The sequence below is a fragment of the Mesoplodon bidens genome, assembly GCF_964165515.1.
Source record: "Mesoplodon bidens genome assembly, chromosome: 15".
NCBI lineage: Eukaryota > Metazoa > Chordata > Mammalia > Artiodactyla > Ziphiidae > Mesoplodon > Mesoplodon bidens.
The window spans coordinates 74360314-74386059 of NC_138171.1; the positions used below are offsets into that span (position 1 = coordinate 74360314).

Here is a 25746-nt window from a genome sequence, read left to right on the forward strand (position 1 = left end):
ACTGACATACAACTTGCTTATCTTTGATGTGTTAAACTGGAGTTTTCTGGCTTGTGTAATACTTAGAATTATATGGTGGCTGAAAGGATAGGTTTTAGAGACATGCAATCTGGGTTAAACAACTAAATTCTCCATTTACAAGTTTTGTGTCCTTAGATCAATTACTTAACCTTTCTGAGTCTTGGCTACCTCATCTATAAAATGGGGATATAAAAGCCTAACTGAATTGTTCTGAAGTTATATTAGATCATTATATCAAGTGTGTAGCACACAGTAAAGGACTCAATAAATAATAATAGGTATTATTACATCACTCATACATTTAAAAATAGTAAGGAATACGAAATAATAAGTTATGTATAATCTTTGCACATTTATAAAATTTGCAAGTACTGTCAAGGGATTCTATGTACATTAAATAGATTTTTTTTCAATTTGTCTTGGCAAACCTTTACTGAACACTAACCACATATCAATTGTTATGCCAGGTACACATGAAGACAAAGATAAAGAAAACCCTTAGTCACTCAGCAAATATTTACTAAGCACCTTCTTTGTTCCAGGCACTGTGATAACTATTCAAGATATAGATAAACAAAAGCTCTTACAGTCTAGTGGCAGAAGGAAAAACTTAATCAAAATAATCACAACCATGACTACAAACAGAGACTGATGATATTAAGGGGCATGCAACAAAAACCTGAATGATATAGGAGTAATGAGCATAATGCTCTTTAAATGTTTACAAATAAATAACGTTTATGTGGGCAGCAAAAATGAGTAAGCCTGGTTCTGGCAAAGAGAAGCAAAGCTGAAGGCTATCTCTGGCCAGCGTGGAAAAATGAGACATTATTTTCACCTTTCTCATAACTTCTGCTTTTCCCATTGAAGAACGATCTGGACAAAATCAAATAGCTATTCAAATAAAGTGGCTCAAATTTTACATCTCTCCTGTCTCACTTGCAATTTGAAACACTGAAGCTTTACTTTTAATAACACAGGAAATTTGCTTATACCCATTCTATAAGTTAAACCTATATTCAGTATAATAATTTATTAATTAATGATGAGTCTTCCCAATAACTATTACTATTTTTTTCTGATATCAAACCAAGTAGACTCTAAAACATCCTATGGCACTTAAAAGAAAAGATAGTATTCTGAAGGTAATAAAAATCAATTTACAAAAAGAAACATTTACTACATACACTTATTATTGTACATCTGGTGGCGGGGGGAAGGTTGTACTGGCAGTTGCAAAAACACATGTGACCTGAGAAGTCCACTGAGGATTTAACAAGCATGTTCACCTCTAACGTTGTTTGGAAATACAGCCCAGCAGGGGAACAAGGGTATTTTTTAATAAATTTCCAACGCTAAATTACTAGGGGAAAAAGCATTGGTAATCCTAAACTATTATATGTGTTAAGCTTAAAATAATTATTGCAAACAGTTTCATCTCATTTCTCTCCTAGCTAGAGATTCTTATGACCATTCAAAAATTATATCTAAGGAGTTACAGTATTAAGGAATTATGCTTTGTTTATATGGCCTTTTAAAGTAGAATGAACAAACAAATAGCATCTCATCACTACCTCAAGTTTCTATTTAGATTTTATTTTTATCAGAATAAATAGGATTTCTAATAAATGTTAGGTATCACTGAAAGCAGTATTTTTAACTTGTTCTTTAAAATCCTTCATGTGATCTCGTCATCATTGGCCATGGCAATAAATAAAAAATAAATAAATCTTTTTTTTTTTTTTTTTTTGCGGTACGCAGGCCTCTCACTGTTATGGCCTCTCCCGTTGTGGAGCACAGGCTCCGGACATGCAGGCTCAGCAGCCACTGCTCACGGGCCTAGCTGCTCTGCAGCATGTGGGATCTTCCTGGACCGGGGCACGAAACCATGTCCCCTGCATCGGCAGGCATAGTCTCAACCACTGCGCCACCAGGGACGCCCCAAAATAAATAAATCTTAAAAGTAGTTCATAAAACATTAAATTATACAAAATCTTAAAAGTAGTTCATAAAACGAAAAGACAACCCTCAGAATGGGAGAAAATATTTTCAAATGAATCAACGGACAAAGGATTAATCTCCAAAACATACAAGCAGCTCACGCAGCTCAATATTAAAAAAAAACAAACAACCCAATCCAAAAATGGGCAAGAGACCTAAATAGGCATTTCTCCAAAGAAGACATACAGATGGCCAAGAGGCACATGAAAAGCTGCTCAATATCACTATTAGAGAAATGCAAATCAAAACTACAATGAGGTATCACCTCACACCAGTTAGAATGGCCATCATCAGAAAATCTACAAACAACAAATGCTGGAGAGGGTGTGGAGAGAAGGGAACCCTCTTGCACTGTTGGTGGGAATGTAAATTGATACAGCCACTATGGAGAACAGTATGGAGTTTCCTTAAAAAACTAAAAATAGAATTACCATATGACCCAGCAATCCCACTACTGGGCATATACCCTGAGAAAACCATAATTCAAAAAGAAACATGTACCCCAGTGTTCACTGCAGCACTATTGACAATAACCAGGTCATGGAAGCAACCTAAATGCCCATCGACAGACAAATGGACAAAGAAGATATGGTACATATATACAATGGAATATTACTCAGCCATAAAAAGGAACGAAATTGGGTCATTTGTAGAGACATGGATGGACCTAGAGACTGTCATACAGAGAGAAGTCAGAAAGAGAAAAATATCATATATTAACACATATATGTGGAATCTAGAAAAATGGTACAGATGAACCATTTGCAAGGCAGAAATAGAGACACAGATGTAGAGAACAAATGTATGGACACCAAAGAGGGAAACTGCGGGGTGGGGGTGGTGGTGGGATGAATTGGGAAATCAGGATTGACATATATACACTAATATGTATAAAATAGATAACTAATAAAATCCTGCTGTATAAAAAAAATAGTTCATAAAAAACATTAAATTATACAATATGAATTTCCAGATTCATGAGCCAGCTTACCTGGGGTTAAACTCCACTTCTGCCTCTTATTAGTTTTTAATATGAGACAGTTAATTTAAACTCTCTGGGCTTTAGTCTTCTTATTATAAATGGGCATCACAATTTCTATCTTGCAGTATTGTAGTATTAAGTGATTTTATATTTATATAGCACATAGAAAACAGGGTCTGACATATAAGTACTAAATAAATGCTATTAATTTCTTTATTTAAATCTGATTCAAAGTTAGAATAAAATAAGAGGATGTAACAAACACTAGTTTAGTCTTAAGTGCTTTGGAAATTGTGCCTTATTTTGGATAACATAACTTAAAATTTTATAAATAAATGGACCCATGAAAATCAATGTGAAAATAAAGAAACACAGTGATGGACGGTCTCTGAGGTTTCTGCGTCTTTCTCATTCAGGCTAGACGGTACAACAGCACACTTGTTACCCAAATGGCTACATTAAAAGGTATAAGAAACTTATAGTTTTTGATATGAATGTCTTCTAATTTTTAATACTGATACTATGAAATGTTAAGGGAGACTTTCATCACCTGAAAAGTTAAACCATGACCACCTTGGAACACAGAAGCACCATGTGAGGTTGTGGCTTTACGATTTAAAAACAAGTATGGATCTTAAAGAATTATAACAGGGCAGCAGCTCATTTCAAGGTTTGCATAAGGGTTCACTGACACAAACTTCAGCAAGTATGGAAGAAACTAGCACACCTCAAATACTTAAAGAGACAAAGTTTGACTGCAAGGTCTCCCAAAATTTCTATGGTACCTTTTATACTTTAAGGGTAACTTCCACTTTAAAATGAAGGCTAGACTTCCGGGTAAGATGGCGCAAGAGTAAGACGCGGAGATCACCTTCCTCCCCACGGATACACCAGAAATACAGCTACACGTGGAACAACTCCTACAGAACACCTACTGAACGCTGGCAGAAGACCCCAGACCTCCCAAAAGGCAAGAAACCCCCCACATACCTGGGTAGGGCAAAGCGGAGAGATCCCCACACAGAGGATCGGTGCCGAGCGGCACTCACCAGCCCGAGAGGCTTGTCTGCTCGCCCGCCGGGGCGCGCAGCGCTGGAAGCTGAGGCTCGGGCTTCGGTCAGAGCGCAGGGAGAGGACTGGGGCTGGCGGCGAGAACTCAGCCTGAAGGGGGCTAATGTGCCACAGCTAGCCGGGAGGGAGTCCGGGAAAACTCTGGAGCTGCCGAAGAGGCAAGAGACTTTTTCTTCCCTCTTGGTTTCCTGGTGCGCGAGGAGAGGGGATTAAGAGCGCTGCTTAAAGGGGCTCCACAGACGGGCGCGAGTCGCGACTGAAAGCGCGGAGCCCAGTGACGGGCGTGGGACGCTGGGGCTGCTGCTGCTGCCGCCAAGAAGCCTGTGTGCGAGCGCAGGTCACTGCCCACACCGCCCTTCCGGGAGCCTGTGCAGCCCGCCACTGCCGGGGTCCCGGGATGCAGGGGCGGCTTCCCTGGGAGAACGCACGGCGCGCCTTGGGCTGGTGCAACGTCACGCCGACCTCTGCCGCTGCAGGCTCGCCCCGCACTCCGTGCCCCTTCCTCCCGCCCGGACTGAGTGAGCCAGAGTCCCCGAAGAGGCTGCTCCTTTAACCCTGTCCTGTCTGAGCGAAGAACAGATGCCTCTGGCGACCTACACGCAGAGGCGGGGCCAAATCCAAAGCTGAGACCCAGGAGCTGTGAGAACAAAGAAGAGAAAGGGAAACCTCTCCCAGCAGCCTAGGAAGCAGCGGATTAAAGCTCCACAATCAACTTGATGTACCCTGCATCTGTGGAATACATGAATAGACAACACATCATCCCAAATTGAGGAGCCCGGAGTCAGTGCTGTGCCTCTGAGGTGGGAGAGCCAACTTCAGGACACTGGTCCACAAGAGACCTCCCAGCTCCACATAATATCAAACGGCAAAAATCTTCCAGAGATCTCCATCTCAACACCAGCACCCAGCTTCACTCAACGACCAGCAAGCTACAGTGCTGGACACCCTAAGCCAAACAACTAGCAAGACAGGAACACAACCCCACCCATTAGCAGAGAGGTGGCCTAAAATCATAAAAAGTCTGCAGACACCCCAAAACACACCACCAGACGTGGACCTGCCCACCAGAAAGACAAGATCCAGCCTCATCCACCAGAACACAGGCACTAGTCCCCTCCACCAGGAAGCTTACACAACCCACTAAACCAACCTTAGCCACTGGGGACAGACACCAAAAACAACGGGAACTACAAACCTGCAGCCTGCAAAAAGGAGACCCCAAACACAGTAACATAAGCAAAATGAGAAGACAGAAAAACACACAGCAGGAGAAGGAGCAAGATAAAAACCCACCAGATCTAACAAATGAAGAGGTAATAGGCAGTCTACCTGAAAAAGAATTCAGAATAATGATGGTAAAGATGATCCAAGATTCTATTTCCCAGATCCAAAATCTTGGAAATAGAATAGACAAAATGCAAGAAACAGTTAACAAGGACCTAGAAGAACTAAAGATGAATCAAGCATCGATTAAAAACACAATACATGAAATAAAAAATACTCTAGATGGGATCAATAGCAGAATAACTGAGGCAGAAGAACGGATAAGTGAGGTGGAAGATAAAATAGTGGAAATAACTGCTGCAGAGCAAAATAAAGAAAAAAGAATGAAAAGAACAGAGGACAGTCTCAGAGACCTCTGGGACAACATTAAATGCACCAACATTCGAATTATAGGGGTTCCAGAAGAAGAAGAGAAAAAGAAAGGGACTGAGAAAATATTTGAAGAGATTATAGTTGAAAACTTCCCTAATATGGGAAAGGAAATAGTTAATCAAGTCCAGGAGGCACAGAGAGTCCCATACAGAATAAATCCAAGGAGAAATACGCCAAGACACATATTAATCAAACTGTCAAAAATTAAACACAAAGAAATCATATTAAAAGCAGCAAGGCAAAAACAACAAATAACACACAAGGGAATCCCCATCAGGATAACAGCTGATCTCTCAGCAGAAACTCTACAAGCCAGAAGGGAGTGGCAGGACATAATTAAAGTGATGAAGGAGAAAAACCTGCAACCAAGATTACTCTACCCAGCAAGGATCTCATTCAGATTTGATGGAGAAATTAAAACGTTTACAGACAAGCAAGAGCTGAGAGTTCAGCACCACCAAACCAGCTTTACAACAAATGCTAAAGGAACTTCTCTAGGCAAGAAACACAACAGAAGTAAAAGACCTACAATAACGAACCCAAAACAATTAAGAAAATGGGAACAGGAACATATATATTGATAATTACCTTAAATGTAAATGGACTAAATGCTCCCACCAAAAGATACAGATTGGCTGAATGGATACAAAAACAAGACCCATATATATGCTGTCTACAAGAGACCCACTTCAGACCTAGAGACACATACAGACTGAAAGTAAGGGGATGGAAAAAGACATTCCATGCAAATGGAAACCAAAAGAAAGCTGGAGTAGCAATTCTCATATCAGACAAAATAGACTTTAAAATAAAGACTACTAGAAGAGACAAAGAAGGACACTACCTAATGATCAAGGGATCGATCCAAGAAGAAGATATAACAGTTATAAATATTTATGCACCAAACATAGGAGCACCTCAATACATAAGGCAAATACTAACAGCCATAAAAGGAGAAATCGACAGTAACACAATCATAGTAGGGGACTTTAACACCCCACTTTCACCAATGGACAGATCATCCAAAATGAAAATAAATAAGGAAACACAAGCTTTAAATGATACATTAAACAAGATGGACTTAATTGATATTTATAGGACATTCCATCCAAAAACAACAGAATACACATTTTTCTCAAGTGCTCATGGAACATTCTCCAGGATAGATCATATCTTGGGTCACAAATCAAGCCTTGGTAAATTTAAGAAAATTGAAATTGTATCAAGTATCTTTTCCGACCACAATGCTATGAGACTAGATATCAATTACAGGAAAAGAGCTGTAAAAAATACAAACACATGGAGGCTAAACAATACACTACTTAATAACGAAGTGATCACTGAAGAAATCAAAGAGGAAATTAAAAAATACCTAGAAACAAATGACAATGGAGACACGACGACCCAAAACCTATGGGATGCAGCAAAAGCAGTTCTAAGAGGGAAGTTTATAGCAATACAATCCCACCTTAAGAAACAGGAAACATCTCGAATAAACAACCTAACCTTGCACCTAAAGCAATTAGAGAAAGAAGGACAAAAACATCCCAAAGTTAGCAGAAGGAAAGAAATCATAAAAATCAGATCAGAAATAAATGAAAAAGAAATGAAGGAAACGATAGCAAAGATCAATAAAACTAAAAGCTGGTTCTTTGAGAAGATAAACAAAATTGATAAACCATTAGCCAGACTCATCAAGAAAAAAAGGGAGAAGACTCAAATCAATAGAATTAGAAATGAAAAAGGAGAAGTAACAACTGACACTGCAGAAATACAAAAGATCATGAGAAATTACTATAAGCAACTCTATGCCAATAAAATGGACAACCTGGAAGAAATGGACAAATTCTCAGAAATGCACAACCTGCCAAGACTGAATCAGGAAGAAATAGAAAATATGAACAGACCAATCACAAGCACTGAAATTGAAACTGTGATAAAAAACCTTCCAACAAACAAAAGCCCAGGACCAGATGGCTTCACAGGCGAATTCTATCAAACATTTAGAGAAGAGCTAACACCTATCCTTCTGAAACTCTTCCAAAATATAGCAGAGGGAGGAACACTCCCAAACTCATTCTACGAGGCCACCATCACCTTGATACCAAAACCAGACAAGGATGTCACAAAGAAAGAAAACTACAGGCCAATATCACTGATGAACATAGATGCAAAAATCCTCAACAAAATACTAGCAAACAGAATCCAACAGCACATTAAAAGGATCATACACCATGACCAAGTGGGGTTTATTCCAGGAATGCAAGGATTCTTCAATATACGCAAATCAATCAACGTGATACACCATATTAACAAATTGAAGGAGAAAAACCATGTGATCATCTCAATAGATGCAGAGAAAGCTTTCGACAAAATTCAACACCCATTTATGATAAAAACCCTGCAGAAAGTAGGCATAGAGGGAACTTTCCTCAACATAATAAAGGCCATATATGACAAACCCACAGCCAGCATCGTCCTCAATGGTGAAAAACTGAAACCATTTCCACTAAGATCAGGAACAAGACAAGGTTGCCCACTCTCACCACTCTTATTCAACCTAGTTTTGGAAGTTTTAGCCACAGCAATCAGAGAAGAAAAGGAAATAAAAGGAATCCAAATTGGAAAAGAAGAAGTAAAGCTGTCACTGTTTGCAGATGACATGATACTATACATAGAGAATCCTAAAGATGCTACCAGAAAACTACTAGAGCTAATCAATGAATTCGGTAAAGTTGCAGGATACAAAATTAATGCACAGAAATCTCTGGCATTCCTATATACTAATGATGAAAAATCTGAAAGTGAAATCAAGGAAACACTCCCATTTACCATTGCAACAAAAAGAATAAAATATCTAGGAATAAACCTCCCTAAGGAGACAAAAGACCTGTATGCAGAAAATTATAAGACCCTGATGAAAGAAATTAAAGATGATACAAATAGATGGAGAGATGTACCATGTTCTTGGATTGGAAGAATCAACATTGTGAAAATGACTCTACTACCCAAAGCAATCTACAGATTCAATGCAATCCCTATCAAACTACCACTGGCATTTTTCACAGAACTAGAACAAAAAATTTCACAATTTGTATGGAAACACAAAAGACCCCGAATAGCCAAAGCAATCTTGAGAACGAAAAATGGAGCTGGAGGAATCAGGCTCCCTGACTTCAGACTGTACTACAAAGCTACAGTAATCAAGACAGTATGGTACTGGCACAAAAACAGAAAGATAGATCAATGGAACAGGATAGAAAGCCCAGAGTTAAACCCACGGACATACGGTCACCTTATCTTTGATAAAGGAGGCAGGAATGTACAGTGGAGAAAGGACAGTCTCTTCAATAAGTGGTGCTGGGAAAACTGGATAGGGACATGTAAAAGTATGAGATTAGATCACTCCCTAACACCATACACAAAAATAAGCTCAAAATGGATTAAAGACCTAAATGTAAGGCCAGACACTATCAAACTCTTAGAGGAAAATATAGGCAGAACACTCTATGACATAAATCACAGCAAGATCCTTTTTGACCCACCTCCTAGAGAAATGGAAATAAAGACAAAAATAAACACATGGGACCTAATGAGACTTAAAAGCTTTTGCACAGCAAAGGAAACCATAAACAAGACCAAAAGACAACCCTCAGAATGGGAGAAAGTATTTGCAAATGAAGCAACTGACAAAGGATTAATCTCCAAAATTTATAAGCAGCTCATGCAGCTCAATAACAAAAAAACAAACAACCCAATCCAAAAATGGGCAGAAGACCTAAATAGACATTTCTCCACAGAAGATATACAGACTGCCAACAAACACATGAAAGGATGCTCAACATCTTTACTCATTAGAGAAATGCAAATCAAAACTACAATGAGATATCATCTCACACCAGTCAGAATGGCCATCATCAAAAACTCTAGAAACAATAAATGCTGGAGAGGGTGTGGAAAAAAGGGAACCCTCTTGCACTGCTGGTGGGAATGTGAATTGGTACAGCCACTATGGAGAACGGTATGGAGGTTCCTTAAAAAACTACAAATAGAACTACCATATGACCCAGCAATCCCACTACTGGGCATATACCCTGAGAAAACCATAATTCAAAAAGAGACATGTACCAAAATGTTCATAGCAGCCCTATTTACAATAGCCCGGAGATGGAAACAACCTAAGTGTCCATCATCGGATGAATGGATAAAGAAGATGTGGCACATATATACAATGGAATATTACTCAGCCATAAAAAGAAATGAAATTGAGCTATTTGTAATGAGGTGGATAGACCTAGAGTCTGTCATACAGAGTGAAGTAAGTCAGAAAGAGAAAGACAAATACTGTATGCTAACACATATATATGGAATTTAAGAAAAAAAAATGTCATGAAGAACATAGGGGTAAGAGAGGAATAAAGACACAGACCTACTAGAGAATGGACTTGAGGATATGGGGAGGGGGAAGGGTAAGCTGTGACAAAGTGAAAGAGCGGCATGGACATATATACACTACCAAACGTAAGGTAGATAGCTAGTGGGAAGCAGCCGCATAGCACAGGGAGATCAGCTCGGTGCTTTGTGACCGCCTGGAGGGGTGGGATAGGGAGGGTGGGAGGGAGACGCAAAAGGGAGGGGATATGGAAACATATGTATATGTATAACTGATTAAATTTGTTATAAAGCAAAAAATTTAAAAATAAATAAATAAATAAATAAAAAACTTTAATCAAAAAAAAAAATGAAGGCTACGCTGCAGCATAAAATGGCATTAATCCAAAATGCAGAAAAAAATTTAATTTCTTATTAGCAAGCTTATCTTAAACACATATAGCAAAAGAAAAAGAAGAATGAAAGATTAGAGATATAAAATTTATGGTAGAGAACTAATTTCATATGCAAAAGCACAACAGAAATTATTTAAATTGAATCTTAAGAAAATGGGGACAGCTACTAGCTTTTGTTCTATCATTTATTAGCTGTGTTATTTTAGGCATGTTACTTAACCTCTCTGAGCCTCAGATTTTTTTTTTTTTTTTTTTTTTTTGCGGTACACAGGCATCTCACTGTTATGGCCTCTCCCGTTGTGGAGCACAGGCTCCGGACGCGCAGGCTCAGCAGCCATGGCTCGTGGGCCCAGCTGCTCCTCGGCATGTGGGATCTTCCCGGACCGGGGCACGAACCCACGTCCCCTGCATCGGCAGGCGGATTCTCAACTACTGCGCCAACAGGGAAGCCCTGAGCCTCAGTTTTATGAGTAATAATATATAAATAGTTTGTTCTTCCTAGGATTGTAATGAAGCTACAATGTATGTAAGTGCTTAACACAATTACAGGCTGAAGTAAATGCTTACTGAATGTTAGTTATTTTTTTTATATTTTATTAGAGTATGGTTGCTTTACAATGTTGTGTTAGCCTACACTGCAGAACAAAATCAATCAGCCATACACATACAGATATCCCCTCCCTTCATACTTCCCTCCCATTTAGGTTACCACCGTGCATTAGGCAGAGTTCCCTGTGCTTTACAGTATGTTCCCAGCAGTTGTCTATTTTATACATAGTATCAATAATGCATATGTGTCAATCCCAGTCTCCCAATTCCTCCCCCCCCACCCCTTTCCCCCTTGGTATCCATACATTTGTTCTCTACGTCTGTGTCTCTATTTCTGCCTTGCAAATAAGATCATCTATACCATTTTTCTAGATTCCACATATATGAGTTACTATACGATACTTGCTTTTCTCTTTTTGACTTATTTCACTCTGTATAACACTCTCTAGGTGCATCCACGTCTCTACAAATGACCCAATTTCATTCATTTTTATGGCTGAGTAATATTCCACAATGTTAGTTATTATCACCAAAGAGAGAAGTAGAAGGAAAACAATTTAAAAAAAAAGTAGAACTAATCTTACCTTTGAAATTGAAATAAAGTTGTCAGTATAATAGAATATAAAAGACTAAGTTTTACAATTATAAAATTAAAATATCAACACTAACTAAAGTACAGTAAACTAAATTGTCTTCAATAATAAATTAGTGGCTTTAAAGACAACACTTATTCTTGACCATGGTAAGTTCTGGTTTACCTCTCATCTAGTGCAACAGCCATGGGTGTTCTCTGAGCAGCTGCTCTTTTCCTGTCCTGGACAACTAAGCTCATCCGCATGGAACAGAAGATTCAAGTATATACTCATTAAATTTAATTTTCCAAAGTCAACTCAACTGAAACATCATCTGGCCTATGCAGTATTAAATAGGTAATACAATGCAATCTAGTCTAAGGCCTGTGCTCTCCTTGACTTCTACATCTCAGCTGTAAAAATGCAGTGTCTTTATAATCCTGAAATCTTATTTTCTATTTAAAATACCTAAAAAATCTCTTATTAGATATACCAATGGAAGAGTTACAGGCATAACTAAAGAGTATGTGTTAACACCTCAAAAATTCTTGCTTTCCCTTCTTTTTAAAAAAGAAATGAAATTATCCCTAACTAGCACTCCTGTGCACAGCAGCCCTGATGAAAGATACAGTAATGCAGATCTGTACCCAAATATCAATCTGTATAGAGAAATATCTAGTAAGGAGCTCAGCCATGGGGAAAATAATATCATTTCGACGGTTTCCCACTCATTCAGGAGGTAAGATTTTGTAAAAATGAAGTAAATACTTAAATAACTTCCAAGAATAGGGACAAGCTACCCCAGAGGTTTGCCACATAAGGCATGTTCTCTTCATTCAGCTTTCAGGACCCCATACTTCTCCATCTCCTTCCTGCTTCACTGGCTTCTCCTTTTCTGCTGCTGGAACGTCTTTTCTTCTAAATGTTGGAATGCCCCAGTTCTCAATGCTCAGAACACTTCTCTGCACACACTCCCTAGGTAATCTCAATTTGTCCCTTTGCACACTGATGGTCCTTAAATGCCTATCTCTAGCTCACCTCTATTTGGATTTCTATCAAACATCTCGAACTTAAACCCTGTCCCAAACCTGACCCTCCTTCAGTCTCCTCCATCTTCTTTCCTTTCACCAAGTGCTATAACCAATCTATTGGGAAATCCTTTTGGATATTCCACCCAAATGCCGTATCTCCAATCCAGCCACTTACCACTGCTGTTACTAGTCCAAGCCACCATCTTCTCCACTCTGGGCTATTGCATTAACCTCTGAACTTCTCTTCTTGCTTATACTTCCGACCTCCTACAGACAATTTTTCACACAGCCAAATGAATACTTTTAAAACATGAATCAAATCATGTCATTCCCGTGCTCAAAACCTTCCAGTAGCTTCCTTTCTATCATACTTGGTATAAAACCTAAACTCCTTGCCATGGACAACAACAGCTTAAATGGTCTGGTCCCTAGCTCCTTCTCCAGCCCCATTTGTCTCAAGGACCCCACTGGCTACCATATTGTTTCTCAAATAAGCCAAGTACTCCTACCTGCACATGCTGTATGCTCTGCCTGGAATGCTCCTCCCCTAAACCTTGTTGAAATTCATTTCCTTAACTTGTCAAGACCTACAGTCAAACAGCCCTTCCCTGGACATCCTATTAAAATAGTGGCTCCCACCATTTTCTACATTTTTACCCCGCTTTCTTTTTCATCATAGCCCTGACTACCACCAGACATTATTTCCCATTTTTCTTTTGTGATTGTTTATCCCCTTCACTAGAATGTAAGCTCAATGAGGAGCCAGGTCTTTTCTTCCTTATTCACCTGCACCATTATTTACCTGCATCATTCATCTGTATCACTGCTATCCAGAACAGGGTCTGGTGCATGGTATCAACTCAGAAATTGGTTGCATAAACATATTATTTCTAAATGTTATTAAAATATCATTTGAAAGCATTAGGTTTGTAATTTAAAGTAAAATTATAAACATAAAATAGTATAATCTAAAGTGAAATATTCTCTAGGCCACTCAGTCATGTGTGTAGAATTTTGGCTCCTAATTTTTACTTATCAGTTACAGGTTTTCAGTTGTTATCATTTAAAAGAATTCTAGAGCCTCTACTTAAAAAAAAACTAAGACACAAAACACAACATTTTGGTTTTTGGACTTTGTTTCTTCACTATTTTCATAGGACATCAGACCAAAGACTTTTTTTCTTCTTCTTTGAAGAGGTTTTATACTTATATAAATACTATGAGTCAATGATAAATTTGCTTTTCAAATATTTTGTCATAATCAATTTCTCTTACTTCATTATCGAAAAAGCATTTCATCCATTCACAATGGAAAAACAGTTTATAATCTACATTTTAGGAGGAAAGACCGTATTCAGTTAGACTTTAGATCTGTGAATCCATCACAAAGCTAACTGTTTAATTTGTTTAATTCAAATCATGCTGTGAATTCACGGCAGGTATGCCAAAAGGCTGCAATGGGAATAGGCCAGCTGCATTTCTAAGAAACTCATCATAAAATGTGTCTGGTGCCCACAAATTAACAAGGCTTACACCTGATTTCATTGGACTCAAACTATTAAAAACACAAAAACAGGTTTATCACAGATATGTCATTGCAATGCTTTGACCTCCAAGCAGGAAAACTAATTATAATAGCCCAAATCATGAACTAATAACTATAACTGTCCATCTCTAAATAGCAGATAGGCAGAAGTGGTTTTGTTTTAAATGATTAAAAAGGTTGAGGCTTGAGGACTCATGGCTTGTAGCAGAAATCTCTCTCCATGGGTTTGTCAACACATAGATCTTAACGGACACCATTCATTTTGTTGTCCCAGTAACTGGTAATTCATTATTTTGTGTTTATTGAACTCACAGTTATTACAGAGAAGGAATAGCTACATTTCCACACCTACTATCTTTTTCCCCCTTGTGAAAGGATGCAATAGGTAGAAATTAAATGTAGATAGGAAAACAATTACTTATAAAGTTTTAAAATAGTCAAATTTGAGATTTAAATCATAAAAATGCAACTTTTCTCAATTTATATATAATACACACAGTTATTTTTAAACTATAAATACAAATTTATTGTGTGTATCTTTTCAGAATTAAAGTCTCCTTTATCTCCCTCTTTTGAAAAATTATATCATTAACAACTAATAAATGTAGATGGTGACAGAATTAGAAATTTACCATTCTGGAGCTCTTAATAAAATATTTGATTCAGGTAAGATCATCACAGAGCTTAAAAGCCTAAAGTATCACCCCACAGATTACTTTCCAGCTACAAAGTGGGGTCTTTTCTTTACAACTGAGATGTTTAGTGTCATCACCTTAACCAAATGCTCAAATTCAACATCACTAATAGTGACAGTACATGTCTTATGATGGGATACAATATAAAGTCACAGCATCACCTTTCCATAAATGCCTAATCCAAATTATGCCTTTACACTGAAGTTCAAGTTTACAGAAAATATAAGAACAAGTTAAATGTCACCATAAGGAAACATCTAGGTAAATCCTTGGCCTGTTCTCTTCAGAATATCAATGGCATAGAAAAAATGGAGGACTATTCTAGATTGACAGAGACTAAAAACACATAACAACCAAATGTAATTGGTGAACCATGATTGGATTCTGGTTTTCAAAACTATAAAAAGTCATGTGGGAAATAATTAGGGAGATTTTAATATGCTGAAGTATTGAAGAGTGAAGTCTCATGATGTCTGCAACTTATTTTCAAATGACTTAGCAAAAAAATAATAAAAATATAAATATATACACGTATGCATGTGTAAATACAAACACAGACAGATGCAGATATGCTAAAATATTATCTTGATTTTAGGTGATCAGTTCATGGGTAATCAATATTCTGATCTTCCAACTTTTCTGCATGCTTGAAAAAATTAAAATTAAAAGCAATTAACTTTTGCATTTAATGTTCAACATATACAGTACCTGGTTCTTGAATGACATCTACCTTCCCCACACTGATTTGAAGTATTTCACCATTCTTTGCAAAAGTCTCCCATTCTGAATCAGTCTGCTGACAGGATGGACACCAAGGGGCATAACTATAAAAGAATAATAGCTAATCAATATACATACATGAAAAATATCTGTAAAACAAAATAGAGAAATAGAGTATTTAAATTGACAAAATAAATTCTTAACTAAAGGGAGACACAAAAGCAAGTTTTCCCAAAGTCATTAGACAAAGAAAAACAGAAGCACACTTCCCTCCTAGAATTTAATATAAATATTATGAATATCAATTCCCTGGGAAAAATTAGCCAAAGTTTAAGATTTTTCACAAATTACTCTAATACTTAAAGTATTTTATTTCAATGTTATTGCTACAATCAACCCAAATTTTATCGCTTTCCAGATATTTGAGGGTGATATTTGAGGGTGAACACTGTTTTGAAAGTGCTTACTAAAGGAGAACAATTTTCACAAGGGTGCCCCTAAACTAGCCAAACCAGTTTCAAGTCCATCAAAGCTACAAGTCTGATGAGCAAAGACCACAAGACCTGCTAGTGGGTCCCCAAGAATGTGAGTCATTTCCAAAGATCTGTGGCAGTTCTGAACCATTTCGAGAAAGAAAGCAGAAGCTATAGGCTAAGCCAACTCTACCTGACACTTAAGAATTAGAAGAACCTGTATCTTCAATCAGAACTCTGCTTTTTACATTAATTTTTTTCATTCAATAAACATGAACTGAGCACCAACCAAGAAGCTGAGGCTACAACTGTGAACAAGACAGATGTGCCTCCTCTCCTTAGGGAGTATACAGCCCAAAGAGGTAATTACAAACCAGGTGGCAAATGTGAGTATAGAAAAGATGCTATAGAGACACTCAGAGGCTGGGTGATCTCAGAAGGGCCCAAAGAGAAAGAAGCAACTGTGCTAAGATCTAAAGGAGGAGTAACAGTCAGAGAGGGATCAAGGAATGTTCTAATCTAAGCAGAGAGAACAATGTGGGTGAAGGTGAAGAGTACTGAGCATTTAAATAAAGTTGTAAAAAGAGTTGGCACTCTATGTGAAGCTCCATGGTTAGCCCTAAAGAGGTAAGAGAATTCTGATCAGATTCACATTTTGTAAAATGCACCCAGCAGTTCTGTGGATATGGATCAGGGAAGAATACGATGGAAGCAAAGAGAAGAGGTGGAAGGCTGGCCCTCTCTAGCTCTATCTTTAGAAAAGACTAGTATAGGGCTTCCCTGGTGGCGCAGTGGTTGAGAGTTCACCTGCCGATGCAGGGGACGCGGGTTCGTGCCCCGGGCTGGGAAGATCCCACATGCCACAGAGCGGCTGGGCCCGTGAGCCATGGCCGCTGAGCCTGTGTGTCCGGAGCCTGTGCTCCACAACGGGAGAGGCCACAACAGTGAGAGGCCCGCATGCCACAAAAAAAAAAAAAAAAAAAAAAAAAAGACTAGTATAGCCAATTCCAAGATCATTCTAAAAGGTCATTAATCTTCCCATTATAGCTCACTGTCCAATCCCTGAGGTCCAGGAGATATGGACCAGAGAACATGGTCCAAGAACAATCTGCTGACATGACATCTTTGAATGTGGATTTTTCTATAAACACTGTATCCCTACATTTGCAAGGTAAAGTACACCCTGGTATACAGTAAGTGCTCAATAAATGTTTGCAGAATACATAAATGAACAAACTTTAAAGAAAATTATATTCTTCATCTGAGAAAATAGTTGTTTTCTACATATTTTCTAAATATCCAAATGGCAGATGAGACTGGGGCAAGCAGTTGGTAAACTCTAAGGAAAAAAAGGAATATTTTATTATTAAGTACATTTCAATAGGCATTTCAAAATATTGGATAAGAGTTCTGCTGGAGGCATCAGAGAGACCAATTACAAATTAACCATGTGTCTTTGAGCAAGTTAATAATCCCTCCATGCCTCAGCTTTCTCAACTGTAAAATGGGATAATAACAGCAGCTACCTTAGAAGGTTATTGAAAGATTAGATGACACATGTAAAGCAGGCACACATTAAGAAAATCATTAATGTAAACGACATTTGTAATATACGCCTGGTTTCAGAGACATTTTTATGATGCGTTAGCTCATCTGAACCTTATGGCCTCACTGTTGTAAGGCAACAAGGCAGATTCAGAGAGACTTGCTGACGGTCACCTCAGACCTCACAGATGGAGGTATTTGTGTGATAAAAATGTCCAAGGAAAATAAGATCCAACAGAGAAAGACATACTGAGAGACAGACAGTAGGAATAAGAAAGCCATTACCAAAAAAAAAGGAAGAAACTTTGAGGTACAGTTTAATGAACTTCAGATCCTCTTTGCTTTGTTTCCCTCGAACTGTTTCTGCATACAACACATTTACTATATCAGTAATGATTAAATCATGCAAATTTCATCATTTTAAAAAATCCTAGTCCCTAATCTCTAGACAGACTATTATATAAACTGGGATTTTGGTGAAATTGACCCTCAAAATATACAAATGCCACTGAGGTAATTTTAGATACTCCATTTTCTTTGTAGCTGTTACCCACTGGTCTGTGGCACTGTTAATGCCATTATTTCTAAGATTTAATCAGAGTTTATTGTGTTGGAATGTACCAAGGTCATCCATTAACCTAGTGTGTTCTTTTGGTGATGGAGATAAACCAGCCCTGAGTCTCAGAAGTGGGAACTGTTGTTGCCACATTGTTGTTGCAACTTTTTTAACTATTAGTATTCTTTTGTATCTAAAAGATAGTCATTTAGAATCTACTATAACACCTGCTAGAGAAATTTCACTAGAATGAACACTCCATGAAGGCAGTGACTGGTGCATTGCTTGTACCTAGAACAGAGCCTGGCACGTTCTAGGTCACAGTAAATATTTATTACATCAATGAACAAAGGGGAGGTGATAGTGATTATCCTTAGTACCTAAGAAAATATATACAGCTGTTTCCTTCAGTGATATACTAGCTCTTTATTAAAGAACAATTAAAGTATATTATTCATTCATTCACTGAGTCAAAAAGTGTTTATTGAACACCTAGAACTTGACAGTTATTAAGGTTTTATAGCTAAACAGGAGGAGGAAAAACTTTGTTCCTCTACTTAAAAGCTTATCATCTAGAGGAGAAGTAAGACAAAAAGCAAGTACAAAAGCATATAAATTAATTTATAATTATAAGTTTTGATAAGGTCATGCTAGATACAAACAAGAAAGAATTTTCCTGGATGATTGGGGTACAGAGAAGGCAGGGCACCTGTACGAATGGTAAGGAGTGTCACGAATGAGCTCAAAGCGATGTTCTTCGTTTGCAGAAATTACAGAGAGGCTAAGTCATGGGTGGACCTCTGAATCCCATAGGGAAAAGGCCTCCCCTTATATGGGTCAGTGTGCAGGCCAGCTGAAAGCATAAGCAAGCATGAGTCAGCCAGGCTCTGTGCCTTCCTCCAGGCTCCCCCACTATACAACTACTCTCCTCAGCTTGCACTGGGGATTGCAAAGCTCAGGTCAGCATTCTAGTTCTGGTCTTGCTCACCACTTACTAAGGATATGGCTTAAAGCTTTAACCTTCCAAGTTTTTGTCTCCTTTAGTTAATGAGAATGAGAATAATAATTCTGCACCAGATTTCTGGGATGCTCAAATTCTGAAAGAGGGCATTCTGAATTGCTTACACTGATGTAAGCAATGTAACTATTTACTGTGATGATGATGACAATGGAGAAGATGTGGATGATTACCCTTTGTGGAAACAATGTGAAATCAAATACTTCTATGTTAGCCTATAAGCTCCTCTTTTGCATGCTTTTAAATACCCATAACAGTACCTAAGGCAGTGGTTTCCAGTCAGAGGCATTTGGAAGTGTGTATAGGGGATGGAGGTGTTTAAATATTTTTGATGTCACATGACTACTAGAATGTTATGGGCAGGGGCCAGGGATGCCAAAGGTTCTGCAATGTGTGAGCCATCCCCACACATCAAAGAACTGTCCAACTCAAAATGCTAATAGTACCCTGGTGAGAACCACTGAGGAATGCTCAAGAGAGAGGAAGAATTCAACAAACATCTGCTAAATAAACAAATGCTACCTATGCTAATTATTTCCTTCACAGCTCAGCAGACATACCAGTCCCTTGAAATCAAGAAATGTAATTTATTCACCTTCATCTTCCCAAGTCCCCAACCCTGAACCTGACAAATAACAAGCATTTAATGACTATCTCTTATACATTCAATCAACAAATCACCACTATCGATGAAACTGCAAGAAATTATATAACTATTTGATACGGGCAAGTTAAGGCAATGATGTTCTCTCCAAGTATAAGAAGGATACTAGAAAAACAATGCTAAAACCAAGAGATCCTAGGGAAATAAATGAGGCTTTTCTCCATCACCAGATGACTAGTTTCAATTTTGAAACATGATCATCCCAAGAACAAAGTCAGAAAAAGTATTGCTTTATAAAGGTTTCTATGCCTTAGAGATAAATATTTTAGATATTTTAACCCAAAGACATATTTTTCTTCTAGATATCAGTTTAAGGTACGTGGGTCAAAATTAAGCTTTGTAGATATCTAATTATGTCTTTGGGGTAAAAAAGCCACCAGAACAGCATTATATTGTATATTTTTGTGTTTCAAAAGAACAAAAGTAGTAGTCTCAAGCACTGATATGATGGGAACCAAGCAAGTGTTTAAAACAGCAAAAGGTTACAAAGCAACTGAAGGAAGAACAGTATGAAACAATGGAAAGAGAGAAAAGAAAACATCAGAAGGCCTTTTAAAGATTAGATAATCTTCCCTAACCCAAGAAAGAACAAACTTTTCAACAGAGGTTAAGAGGAGGAAAGCACAGCAAACCAATTACAGAGACATGGCAGAAACAGGGGTAAAAAGTATAAAAGAATGTATGAAAGCAAATAAGAAGAGAAAAACTGAGTGTACAAAAAATCCACAGAATTAAAGAAAACGTTAATAGTAATGGGAGAATTTTCCAGGTTTTAAAAGGTTTCAGAATAAAAATGGTGATTTACTGTAAATATAGTTTTAGCTGATATTTCTCCTTAACAGAGAAGTGCTTTTTAAAAAATTGAAAATTCAATTGCAAGAACACAAAAAAATTGTTTGAAAGACAAAGAAAACATAACAAATTAAATTTTACATTAAGGACTTTTCATGTCTCAGAGCAGACAAACACTGCTATGTCCTTCAAAATAAATTATTGATACCAATTTAACCAGGAATTGTATTATAGGAACTTTGTACAAAGTGGGGTCAAAAAGAAGAAGTCCCCAGAGGAGAGGTAGCATATAAACAAATGAACAAGTAAAGAACTGTCATTCAAAGTAATGTTAAAATTTTAATATTATCAGAAAGCCTCCTAACTTGCTTCTTTTGAGAAATTAAATATATCATCACCTGTGGATCCCTAACAATCTCCATTTATTATGACCAGTTCATCTGAACAAAGTACTAACATGGGAGCAAGTATTAAGACATTTTTGTTTTCCTCTTATAGACACCAGAAAAAAAAATCTGATAACTTATTGGATGTTTTAAAGAATTCTTAGAAATTTATAGTAGGCTTATAGTGGTACTGAAGATGTAAATTTTATTTTTTTTAAGTGTTGGATTTTGTCAAAGGGAGGAGGAATATCACAAATAAAGAGCCACAATTTTCTTCAGGACGAGCACTTAGCTTCTGGAATTTGGAGGTAATGGTTCTTTCCTTTCTAGCTGCACTTCATATCAACCTATTCTGAAGTGTACTCGATGAAAAGAGAACTTCTAAGAAGATCTCAAGTGTCTACACAGCTTACTTTCGGTTACAAGTATCATCTTGAACCAGAGCCCAAACATAACTCCATACAATGGACACATAGCAAGCTTACAACAATTGATTACTACACCTCAGCTTGTACATTTATGAAGTAAAATTTGAACCATCAACATAGCCGTAAGAGTCGTTGGCTGTTGCTTGTTTATAATCTTAACTTGGCTTACACTTACCTGAGCTTTAGTGTTCTTAGTTTTTACTTAAAAAAAGAAAAAAAAAAAAGAACATAGCTACTCCAAAAGGAACTATAAAGGAGTTGAGGCCATTAAACATAGCAAGTCTTTTCTGCTTTGACCTTCGTCATGCACATACACAAACTCAGTTTTAATCAGAAAACTGACATCTAGAAAACCTCCATTGTACAAGCACCTACTAAAAAAACAACTTTCTTTAGTACTAGCTGATAAAACAATCTCTCTAAAACTCTTGTAATTATTACAAACATGACAGTCCTGTCATGCTTACTTTAAAATTTTCTCTCTTAAATAGAAAATGACCTCATCTCTATTCAAAGTAGTTAATTGGTTAATTTTAATCAGTGCTTCATGTCTACAGATCTCTTTAATAATTTCATTGATTTACTATGATACCAAAGGCATTTTACTTTGAGGTCTAAAATATCCCCTGCTTTGTGACCAAAAGGTAAATACTTGTTTGAAACAGTACTGTGCATTATGTTCTTTCAACAATGTAATCTACTAGGTGACTTACAACTTTGGGGCCTGAGGTTTTCAGTCTATAGAATAATCTGTTTGCAATCTAAATTCAAAGAATCAAAATTTAGTCTTAAGAAAAATGAAGGAAAATTTCAATTCTGTGAGAGTCTGTGTCCTCAACATAAAATTAGTTAACAGTTAGCAAGCAAGTATGTGTATCATCTGAAAACCACAGGCTAAGGAGATGTGGTCTTGATGATTATTTCTTCAGCCATTCTCCATTTTCCTTACAAGCCCCCCACGATGGTCTCTCTAGCCTACTGAGACATCTGCCCACTGCCTATTTCAAGCCGTCTTTCAAATGGTTACTTCCTTCCTAAATTTTAAACTATAATGAATAAATCTTCCCTGCTCCTAACTCAAAACTGCATTTTCCCACCTCTCCTCAAGCCAAGGCACTATCCAATATGTACCTTTTATTGTTCAAAAGGGGCAATTTATTAATATCCTTTTCTTTATGACACTAGTACAATTAAGTTATGATACCTACCCAGAAATCTCTACCTCTAAAAATTTTAACAAATATCAACATTTATTTGAAATCTTGTTTTCAAACTTCAAAGGCACCCACCTTTCCGTTTATCTTTCACAAGGACATCTCCGGGTCTTCAAAGTGAAGACTGAGATACTTTGTACAGACTGGTCTGCCCCTCACCATGCTGCAATTATTCATTTAACAAGTACCTTGCCTAGTCAGTGTTACGTTATTTGTTCGGTACAGAAGCGTCACTGAATGACAGCCCTTTCCCCTCTACATACACTTTTATCAAAAGCTCGAGATTTTCTTGCAGATTTCTCTGTTCCCCTTCCTCCCCTTGGTAAACCGCTCATCCACCCCATCCCTAAAACACTTCCTCCCAAAATAGGGAACTAGCCAGGCAGGGGAGGATGCGCTACACCCGCAGCCCTCACCGCGGAGGGCCGGGCGCGCATGCGCAGCGTCGGGGGCCTGGCCCGGCTCTGCAGGTCGCTAACTGGGCGGGTCCCGACCCGAGGTCTAGCCCAGTAGGCACTGCGGTAGCAGGAGAGGGCGGTGCGGCTCCGGGAGGGCGGCAGTCGCGAGGGTCGTGTGGCGAGCGGGGCGGGCGGGCACACTCACAATTTCAGCATCCACTCTCCCTCCAACACCAGCGTCCAGTTGGAGGCGGTCATGGGCCGCACCAGGCTCCGCTCCTGCGGCAGCGCGGCCTGCTCCGGGCCGGCCTCCGCCTCCGCAGCTGCCGCCGCCGCGACCCAGACGACCAGGAGCGCCGTGAGCAGCGGGCCGCGGCGCCCGCCCTCCATGTCGGGACACGGAGCGAGACTCCTCTGCAGGGGCTGGGGCAGAGGGTACGGCCACCCTGCGGACCGGGCCTTCCCAAGTAGTGCGAAGAAAGACCGGGCCGCCGCGCCTCCGCCCTGCCGCGCCGACCAGCCCAGCTCGAGAATGGGGTGGCAGTCGCCGCCTCTTATCGGCCCGGGCCACGGAGGCCACGCCCCCTCCCGCGTCGACTCGCTGTTGCCCGGGGCGTCGGTTGCCTTGGCAACGGCCACCCTCCCCCTTCTGACCGTTGCGTTGAAAATAAACAGATGAGCCGGTTGTTGCTTAACTTAGAACCTGCCCGGCGTGTGCCTGGGCTCCAGTAAGGGCGAGGTTGGTGCGTGTGGCTTTTGCTAAAGAGAAACGTCTCCAGTAATAAAAAAATGCATCACCTATTCAATGGTAGCAAAAATAACAGCAATGGACTACAAGTAAACTGTTGAATGGAAAAACAAAAGGACATGTTGGACATCTCTTACTGAATGGGAGAGGAAATTTTAAGTACTCTTTGCCTGTGTATAATGAAGTAGCACTGCCTAATTGGAGATAATGAAACTAGACCATGCAATTGTATTTTTTACAAAAATAATGTTAATTTCACAAAAAAAACGTTTAAAACATGGGTACTAACAGATAAAATGAGTCAATAAGAATAGTGCCAGTTGTGATTAAATGGACTTCTCGCTTCTCTTGGCTACACTTTTGTTAGATCTAAAATGAGAATAGCCTTAAATGATTTCCAAATCTCTTTCCAGATACCCATTCGATGCAACTGTACCTTGAGATCACTACAGCCTTAGTATGTAAGACTGAATTAAAATCAGAGGTCGGGTGTGCTTTTTCAAAGTGTTGCTTTACAAGAATTCATTAGATGTGCAAAGCATAAAACTGGGTAGTGTGGTCAATATATCATGAAAAAGTGTGATTTCTGTCCTGGGCAGAAATCAAATCAACAGACAGCTATGCAACTAAGAGTATTGCAGGGCACATGAGATCAATCTCCAATCGGTACTTACAGGTGACAAAGATGAATTTTGCCTGCAGAGATGATCATACCTGAATTAGGTGTTAATTAGTTGTTGCTCAATTCTGTGTGGAGCCAGCCCTTATCTGTAAGACCCAAATTTACAAGCCACTGTAAACTTGGAAAGTGGCCCTGCAATAAATGTTACCAAAAGCCAGTTATTTTATACAGATCCGTCTTATAAACTCAGTGGGCAATATTTTATTTTGCTTTTAGAAAGAAATGACATACACTATCATTCTTTTCAGTGTAGCTTTTGTATATGATATATGATTGGTAAAAATAATTCTTAAAATAGGATCTGATATTAAGGAATTAGTGTTAATTTTGTTGGGTGTGATAATGGTGTTATGATTATATTTTAGAAGCCTTTATTGGTTATAGATAGTGAAATAATATGATGTCTAGAATTCTCTTTACTCCAAAAATAAAATTGGGGTGGGGGTGGAAAGAAAATGGATGAAACAAAAGTAGCACAACATCAATCAACGCTGAAGCTAAGTTCATTTTTGCTATTCTCTCTACTTTTGTGTAGGCTGGAAAATTTGCAAAATGAAAAGTTAGGAAAGGAGAGTATCATTGCTGAAGCTCTTCCTTACTTCTAACACAAAATGAGTGTTCAAGGATTGCATTTCTTGGCCTTCAGACTAGGGTCACTAGGAAGGAGTATAGCAAGAATGTGTGAGCAAGTGTGTGGTGGTGTGGCACAGAATAGGCTACGGCACTGGCCTGACACTTTCTACCTATGTGACTTGGGGTTAAAACCAGTTAACACCAAATTTTCTTTTTAAATGAAGGTAATAATAGAACCTACTGCATAAGGTGGATATAAAGATTAAATGAGATAAATATAATGATTAGATAATTAGGTCAGGGCTCAATCCTTTTCATGTTTAAAGCATGGAATCACAGTTTATAGAAGATTGGTACTTGGCACTGGGAGAAAGAACTTCTGTCCCTAGAGTAGTTTCCATTGGTGGTACTGTGGGCAGCTATGGTTACACAAAAATACATGGTTCCTAGTAGGAAAAGGAAGCAAGATAACAACAAATATTCCAATGGTAGAAACTTTAAAAACATAGTAACAAGCAAAGACCTTGATAAAATTGGCAATGTGGGACTTAATATTACTAAGATAATCAATGAGGGATAAGGAGATTGTATTCAGATTACAAACTCCATAGTAATAGGGTATAGAAGTAATATGCACT

General features: G+C 38.4%; 1 protein-coding gene across 1 annotated transcript in view; it reads right to left on the reverse strand.

The window, feature by feature from the left end:
• Window positions 1–23662, reverse strand: part of TMX4 (thioredoxin related transmembrane protein 4) — a 50799-nt gene extending 27137 nt beyond the window's left edge. Inside the window, exons 1-2 of the mRNA XM_081255701.1 lie at window positions 23311–23662; window positions 15620–15735 (exon numbers count right to left, since the gene is read on the reverse strand). Of these exons, the coding sequence (XP_081111827.1) occupies window positions 15620–15735; window positions 23311–23495 (301 nt within the window). The 5' untranslated portion in view covers window positions 23496–23662. The remainder of the gene's footprint in view (window positions 1–15619; window positions 15736–23310) is intronic.
• Between the last annotated feature and the right edge of the window lie 2084 nt (window positions 23663–25746).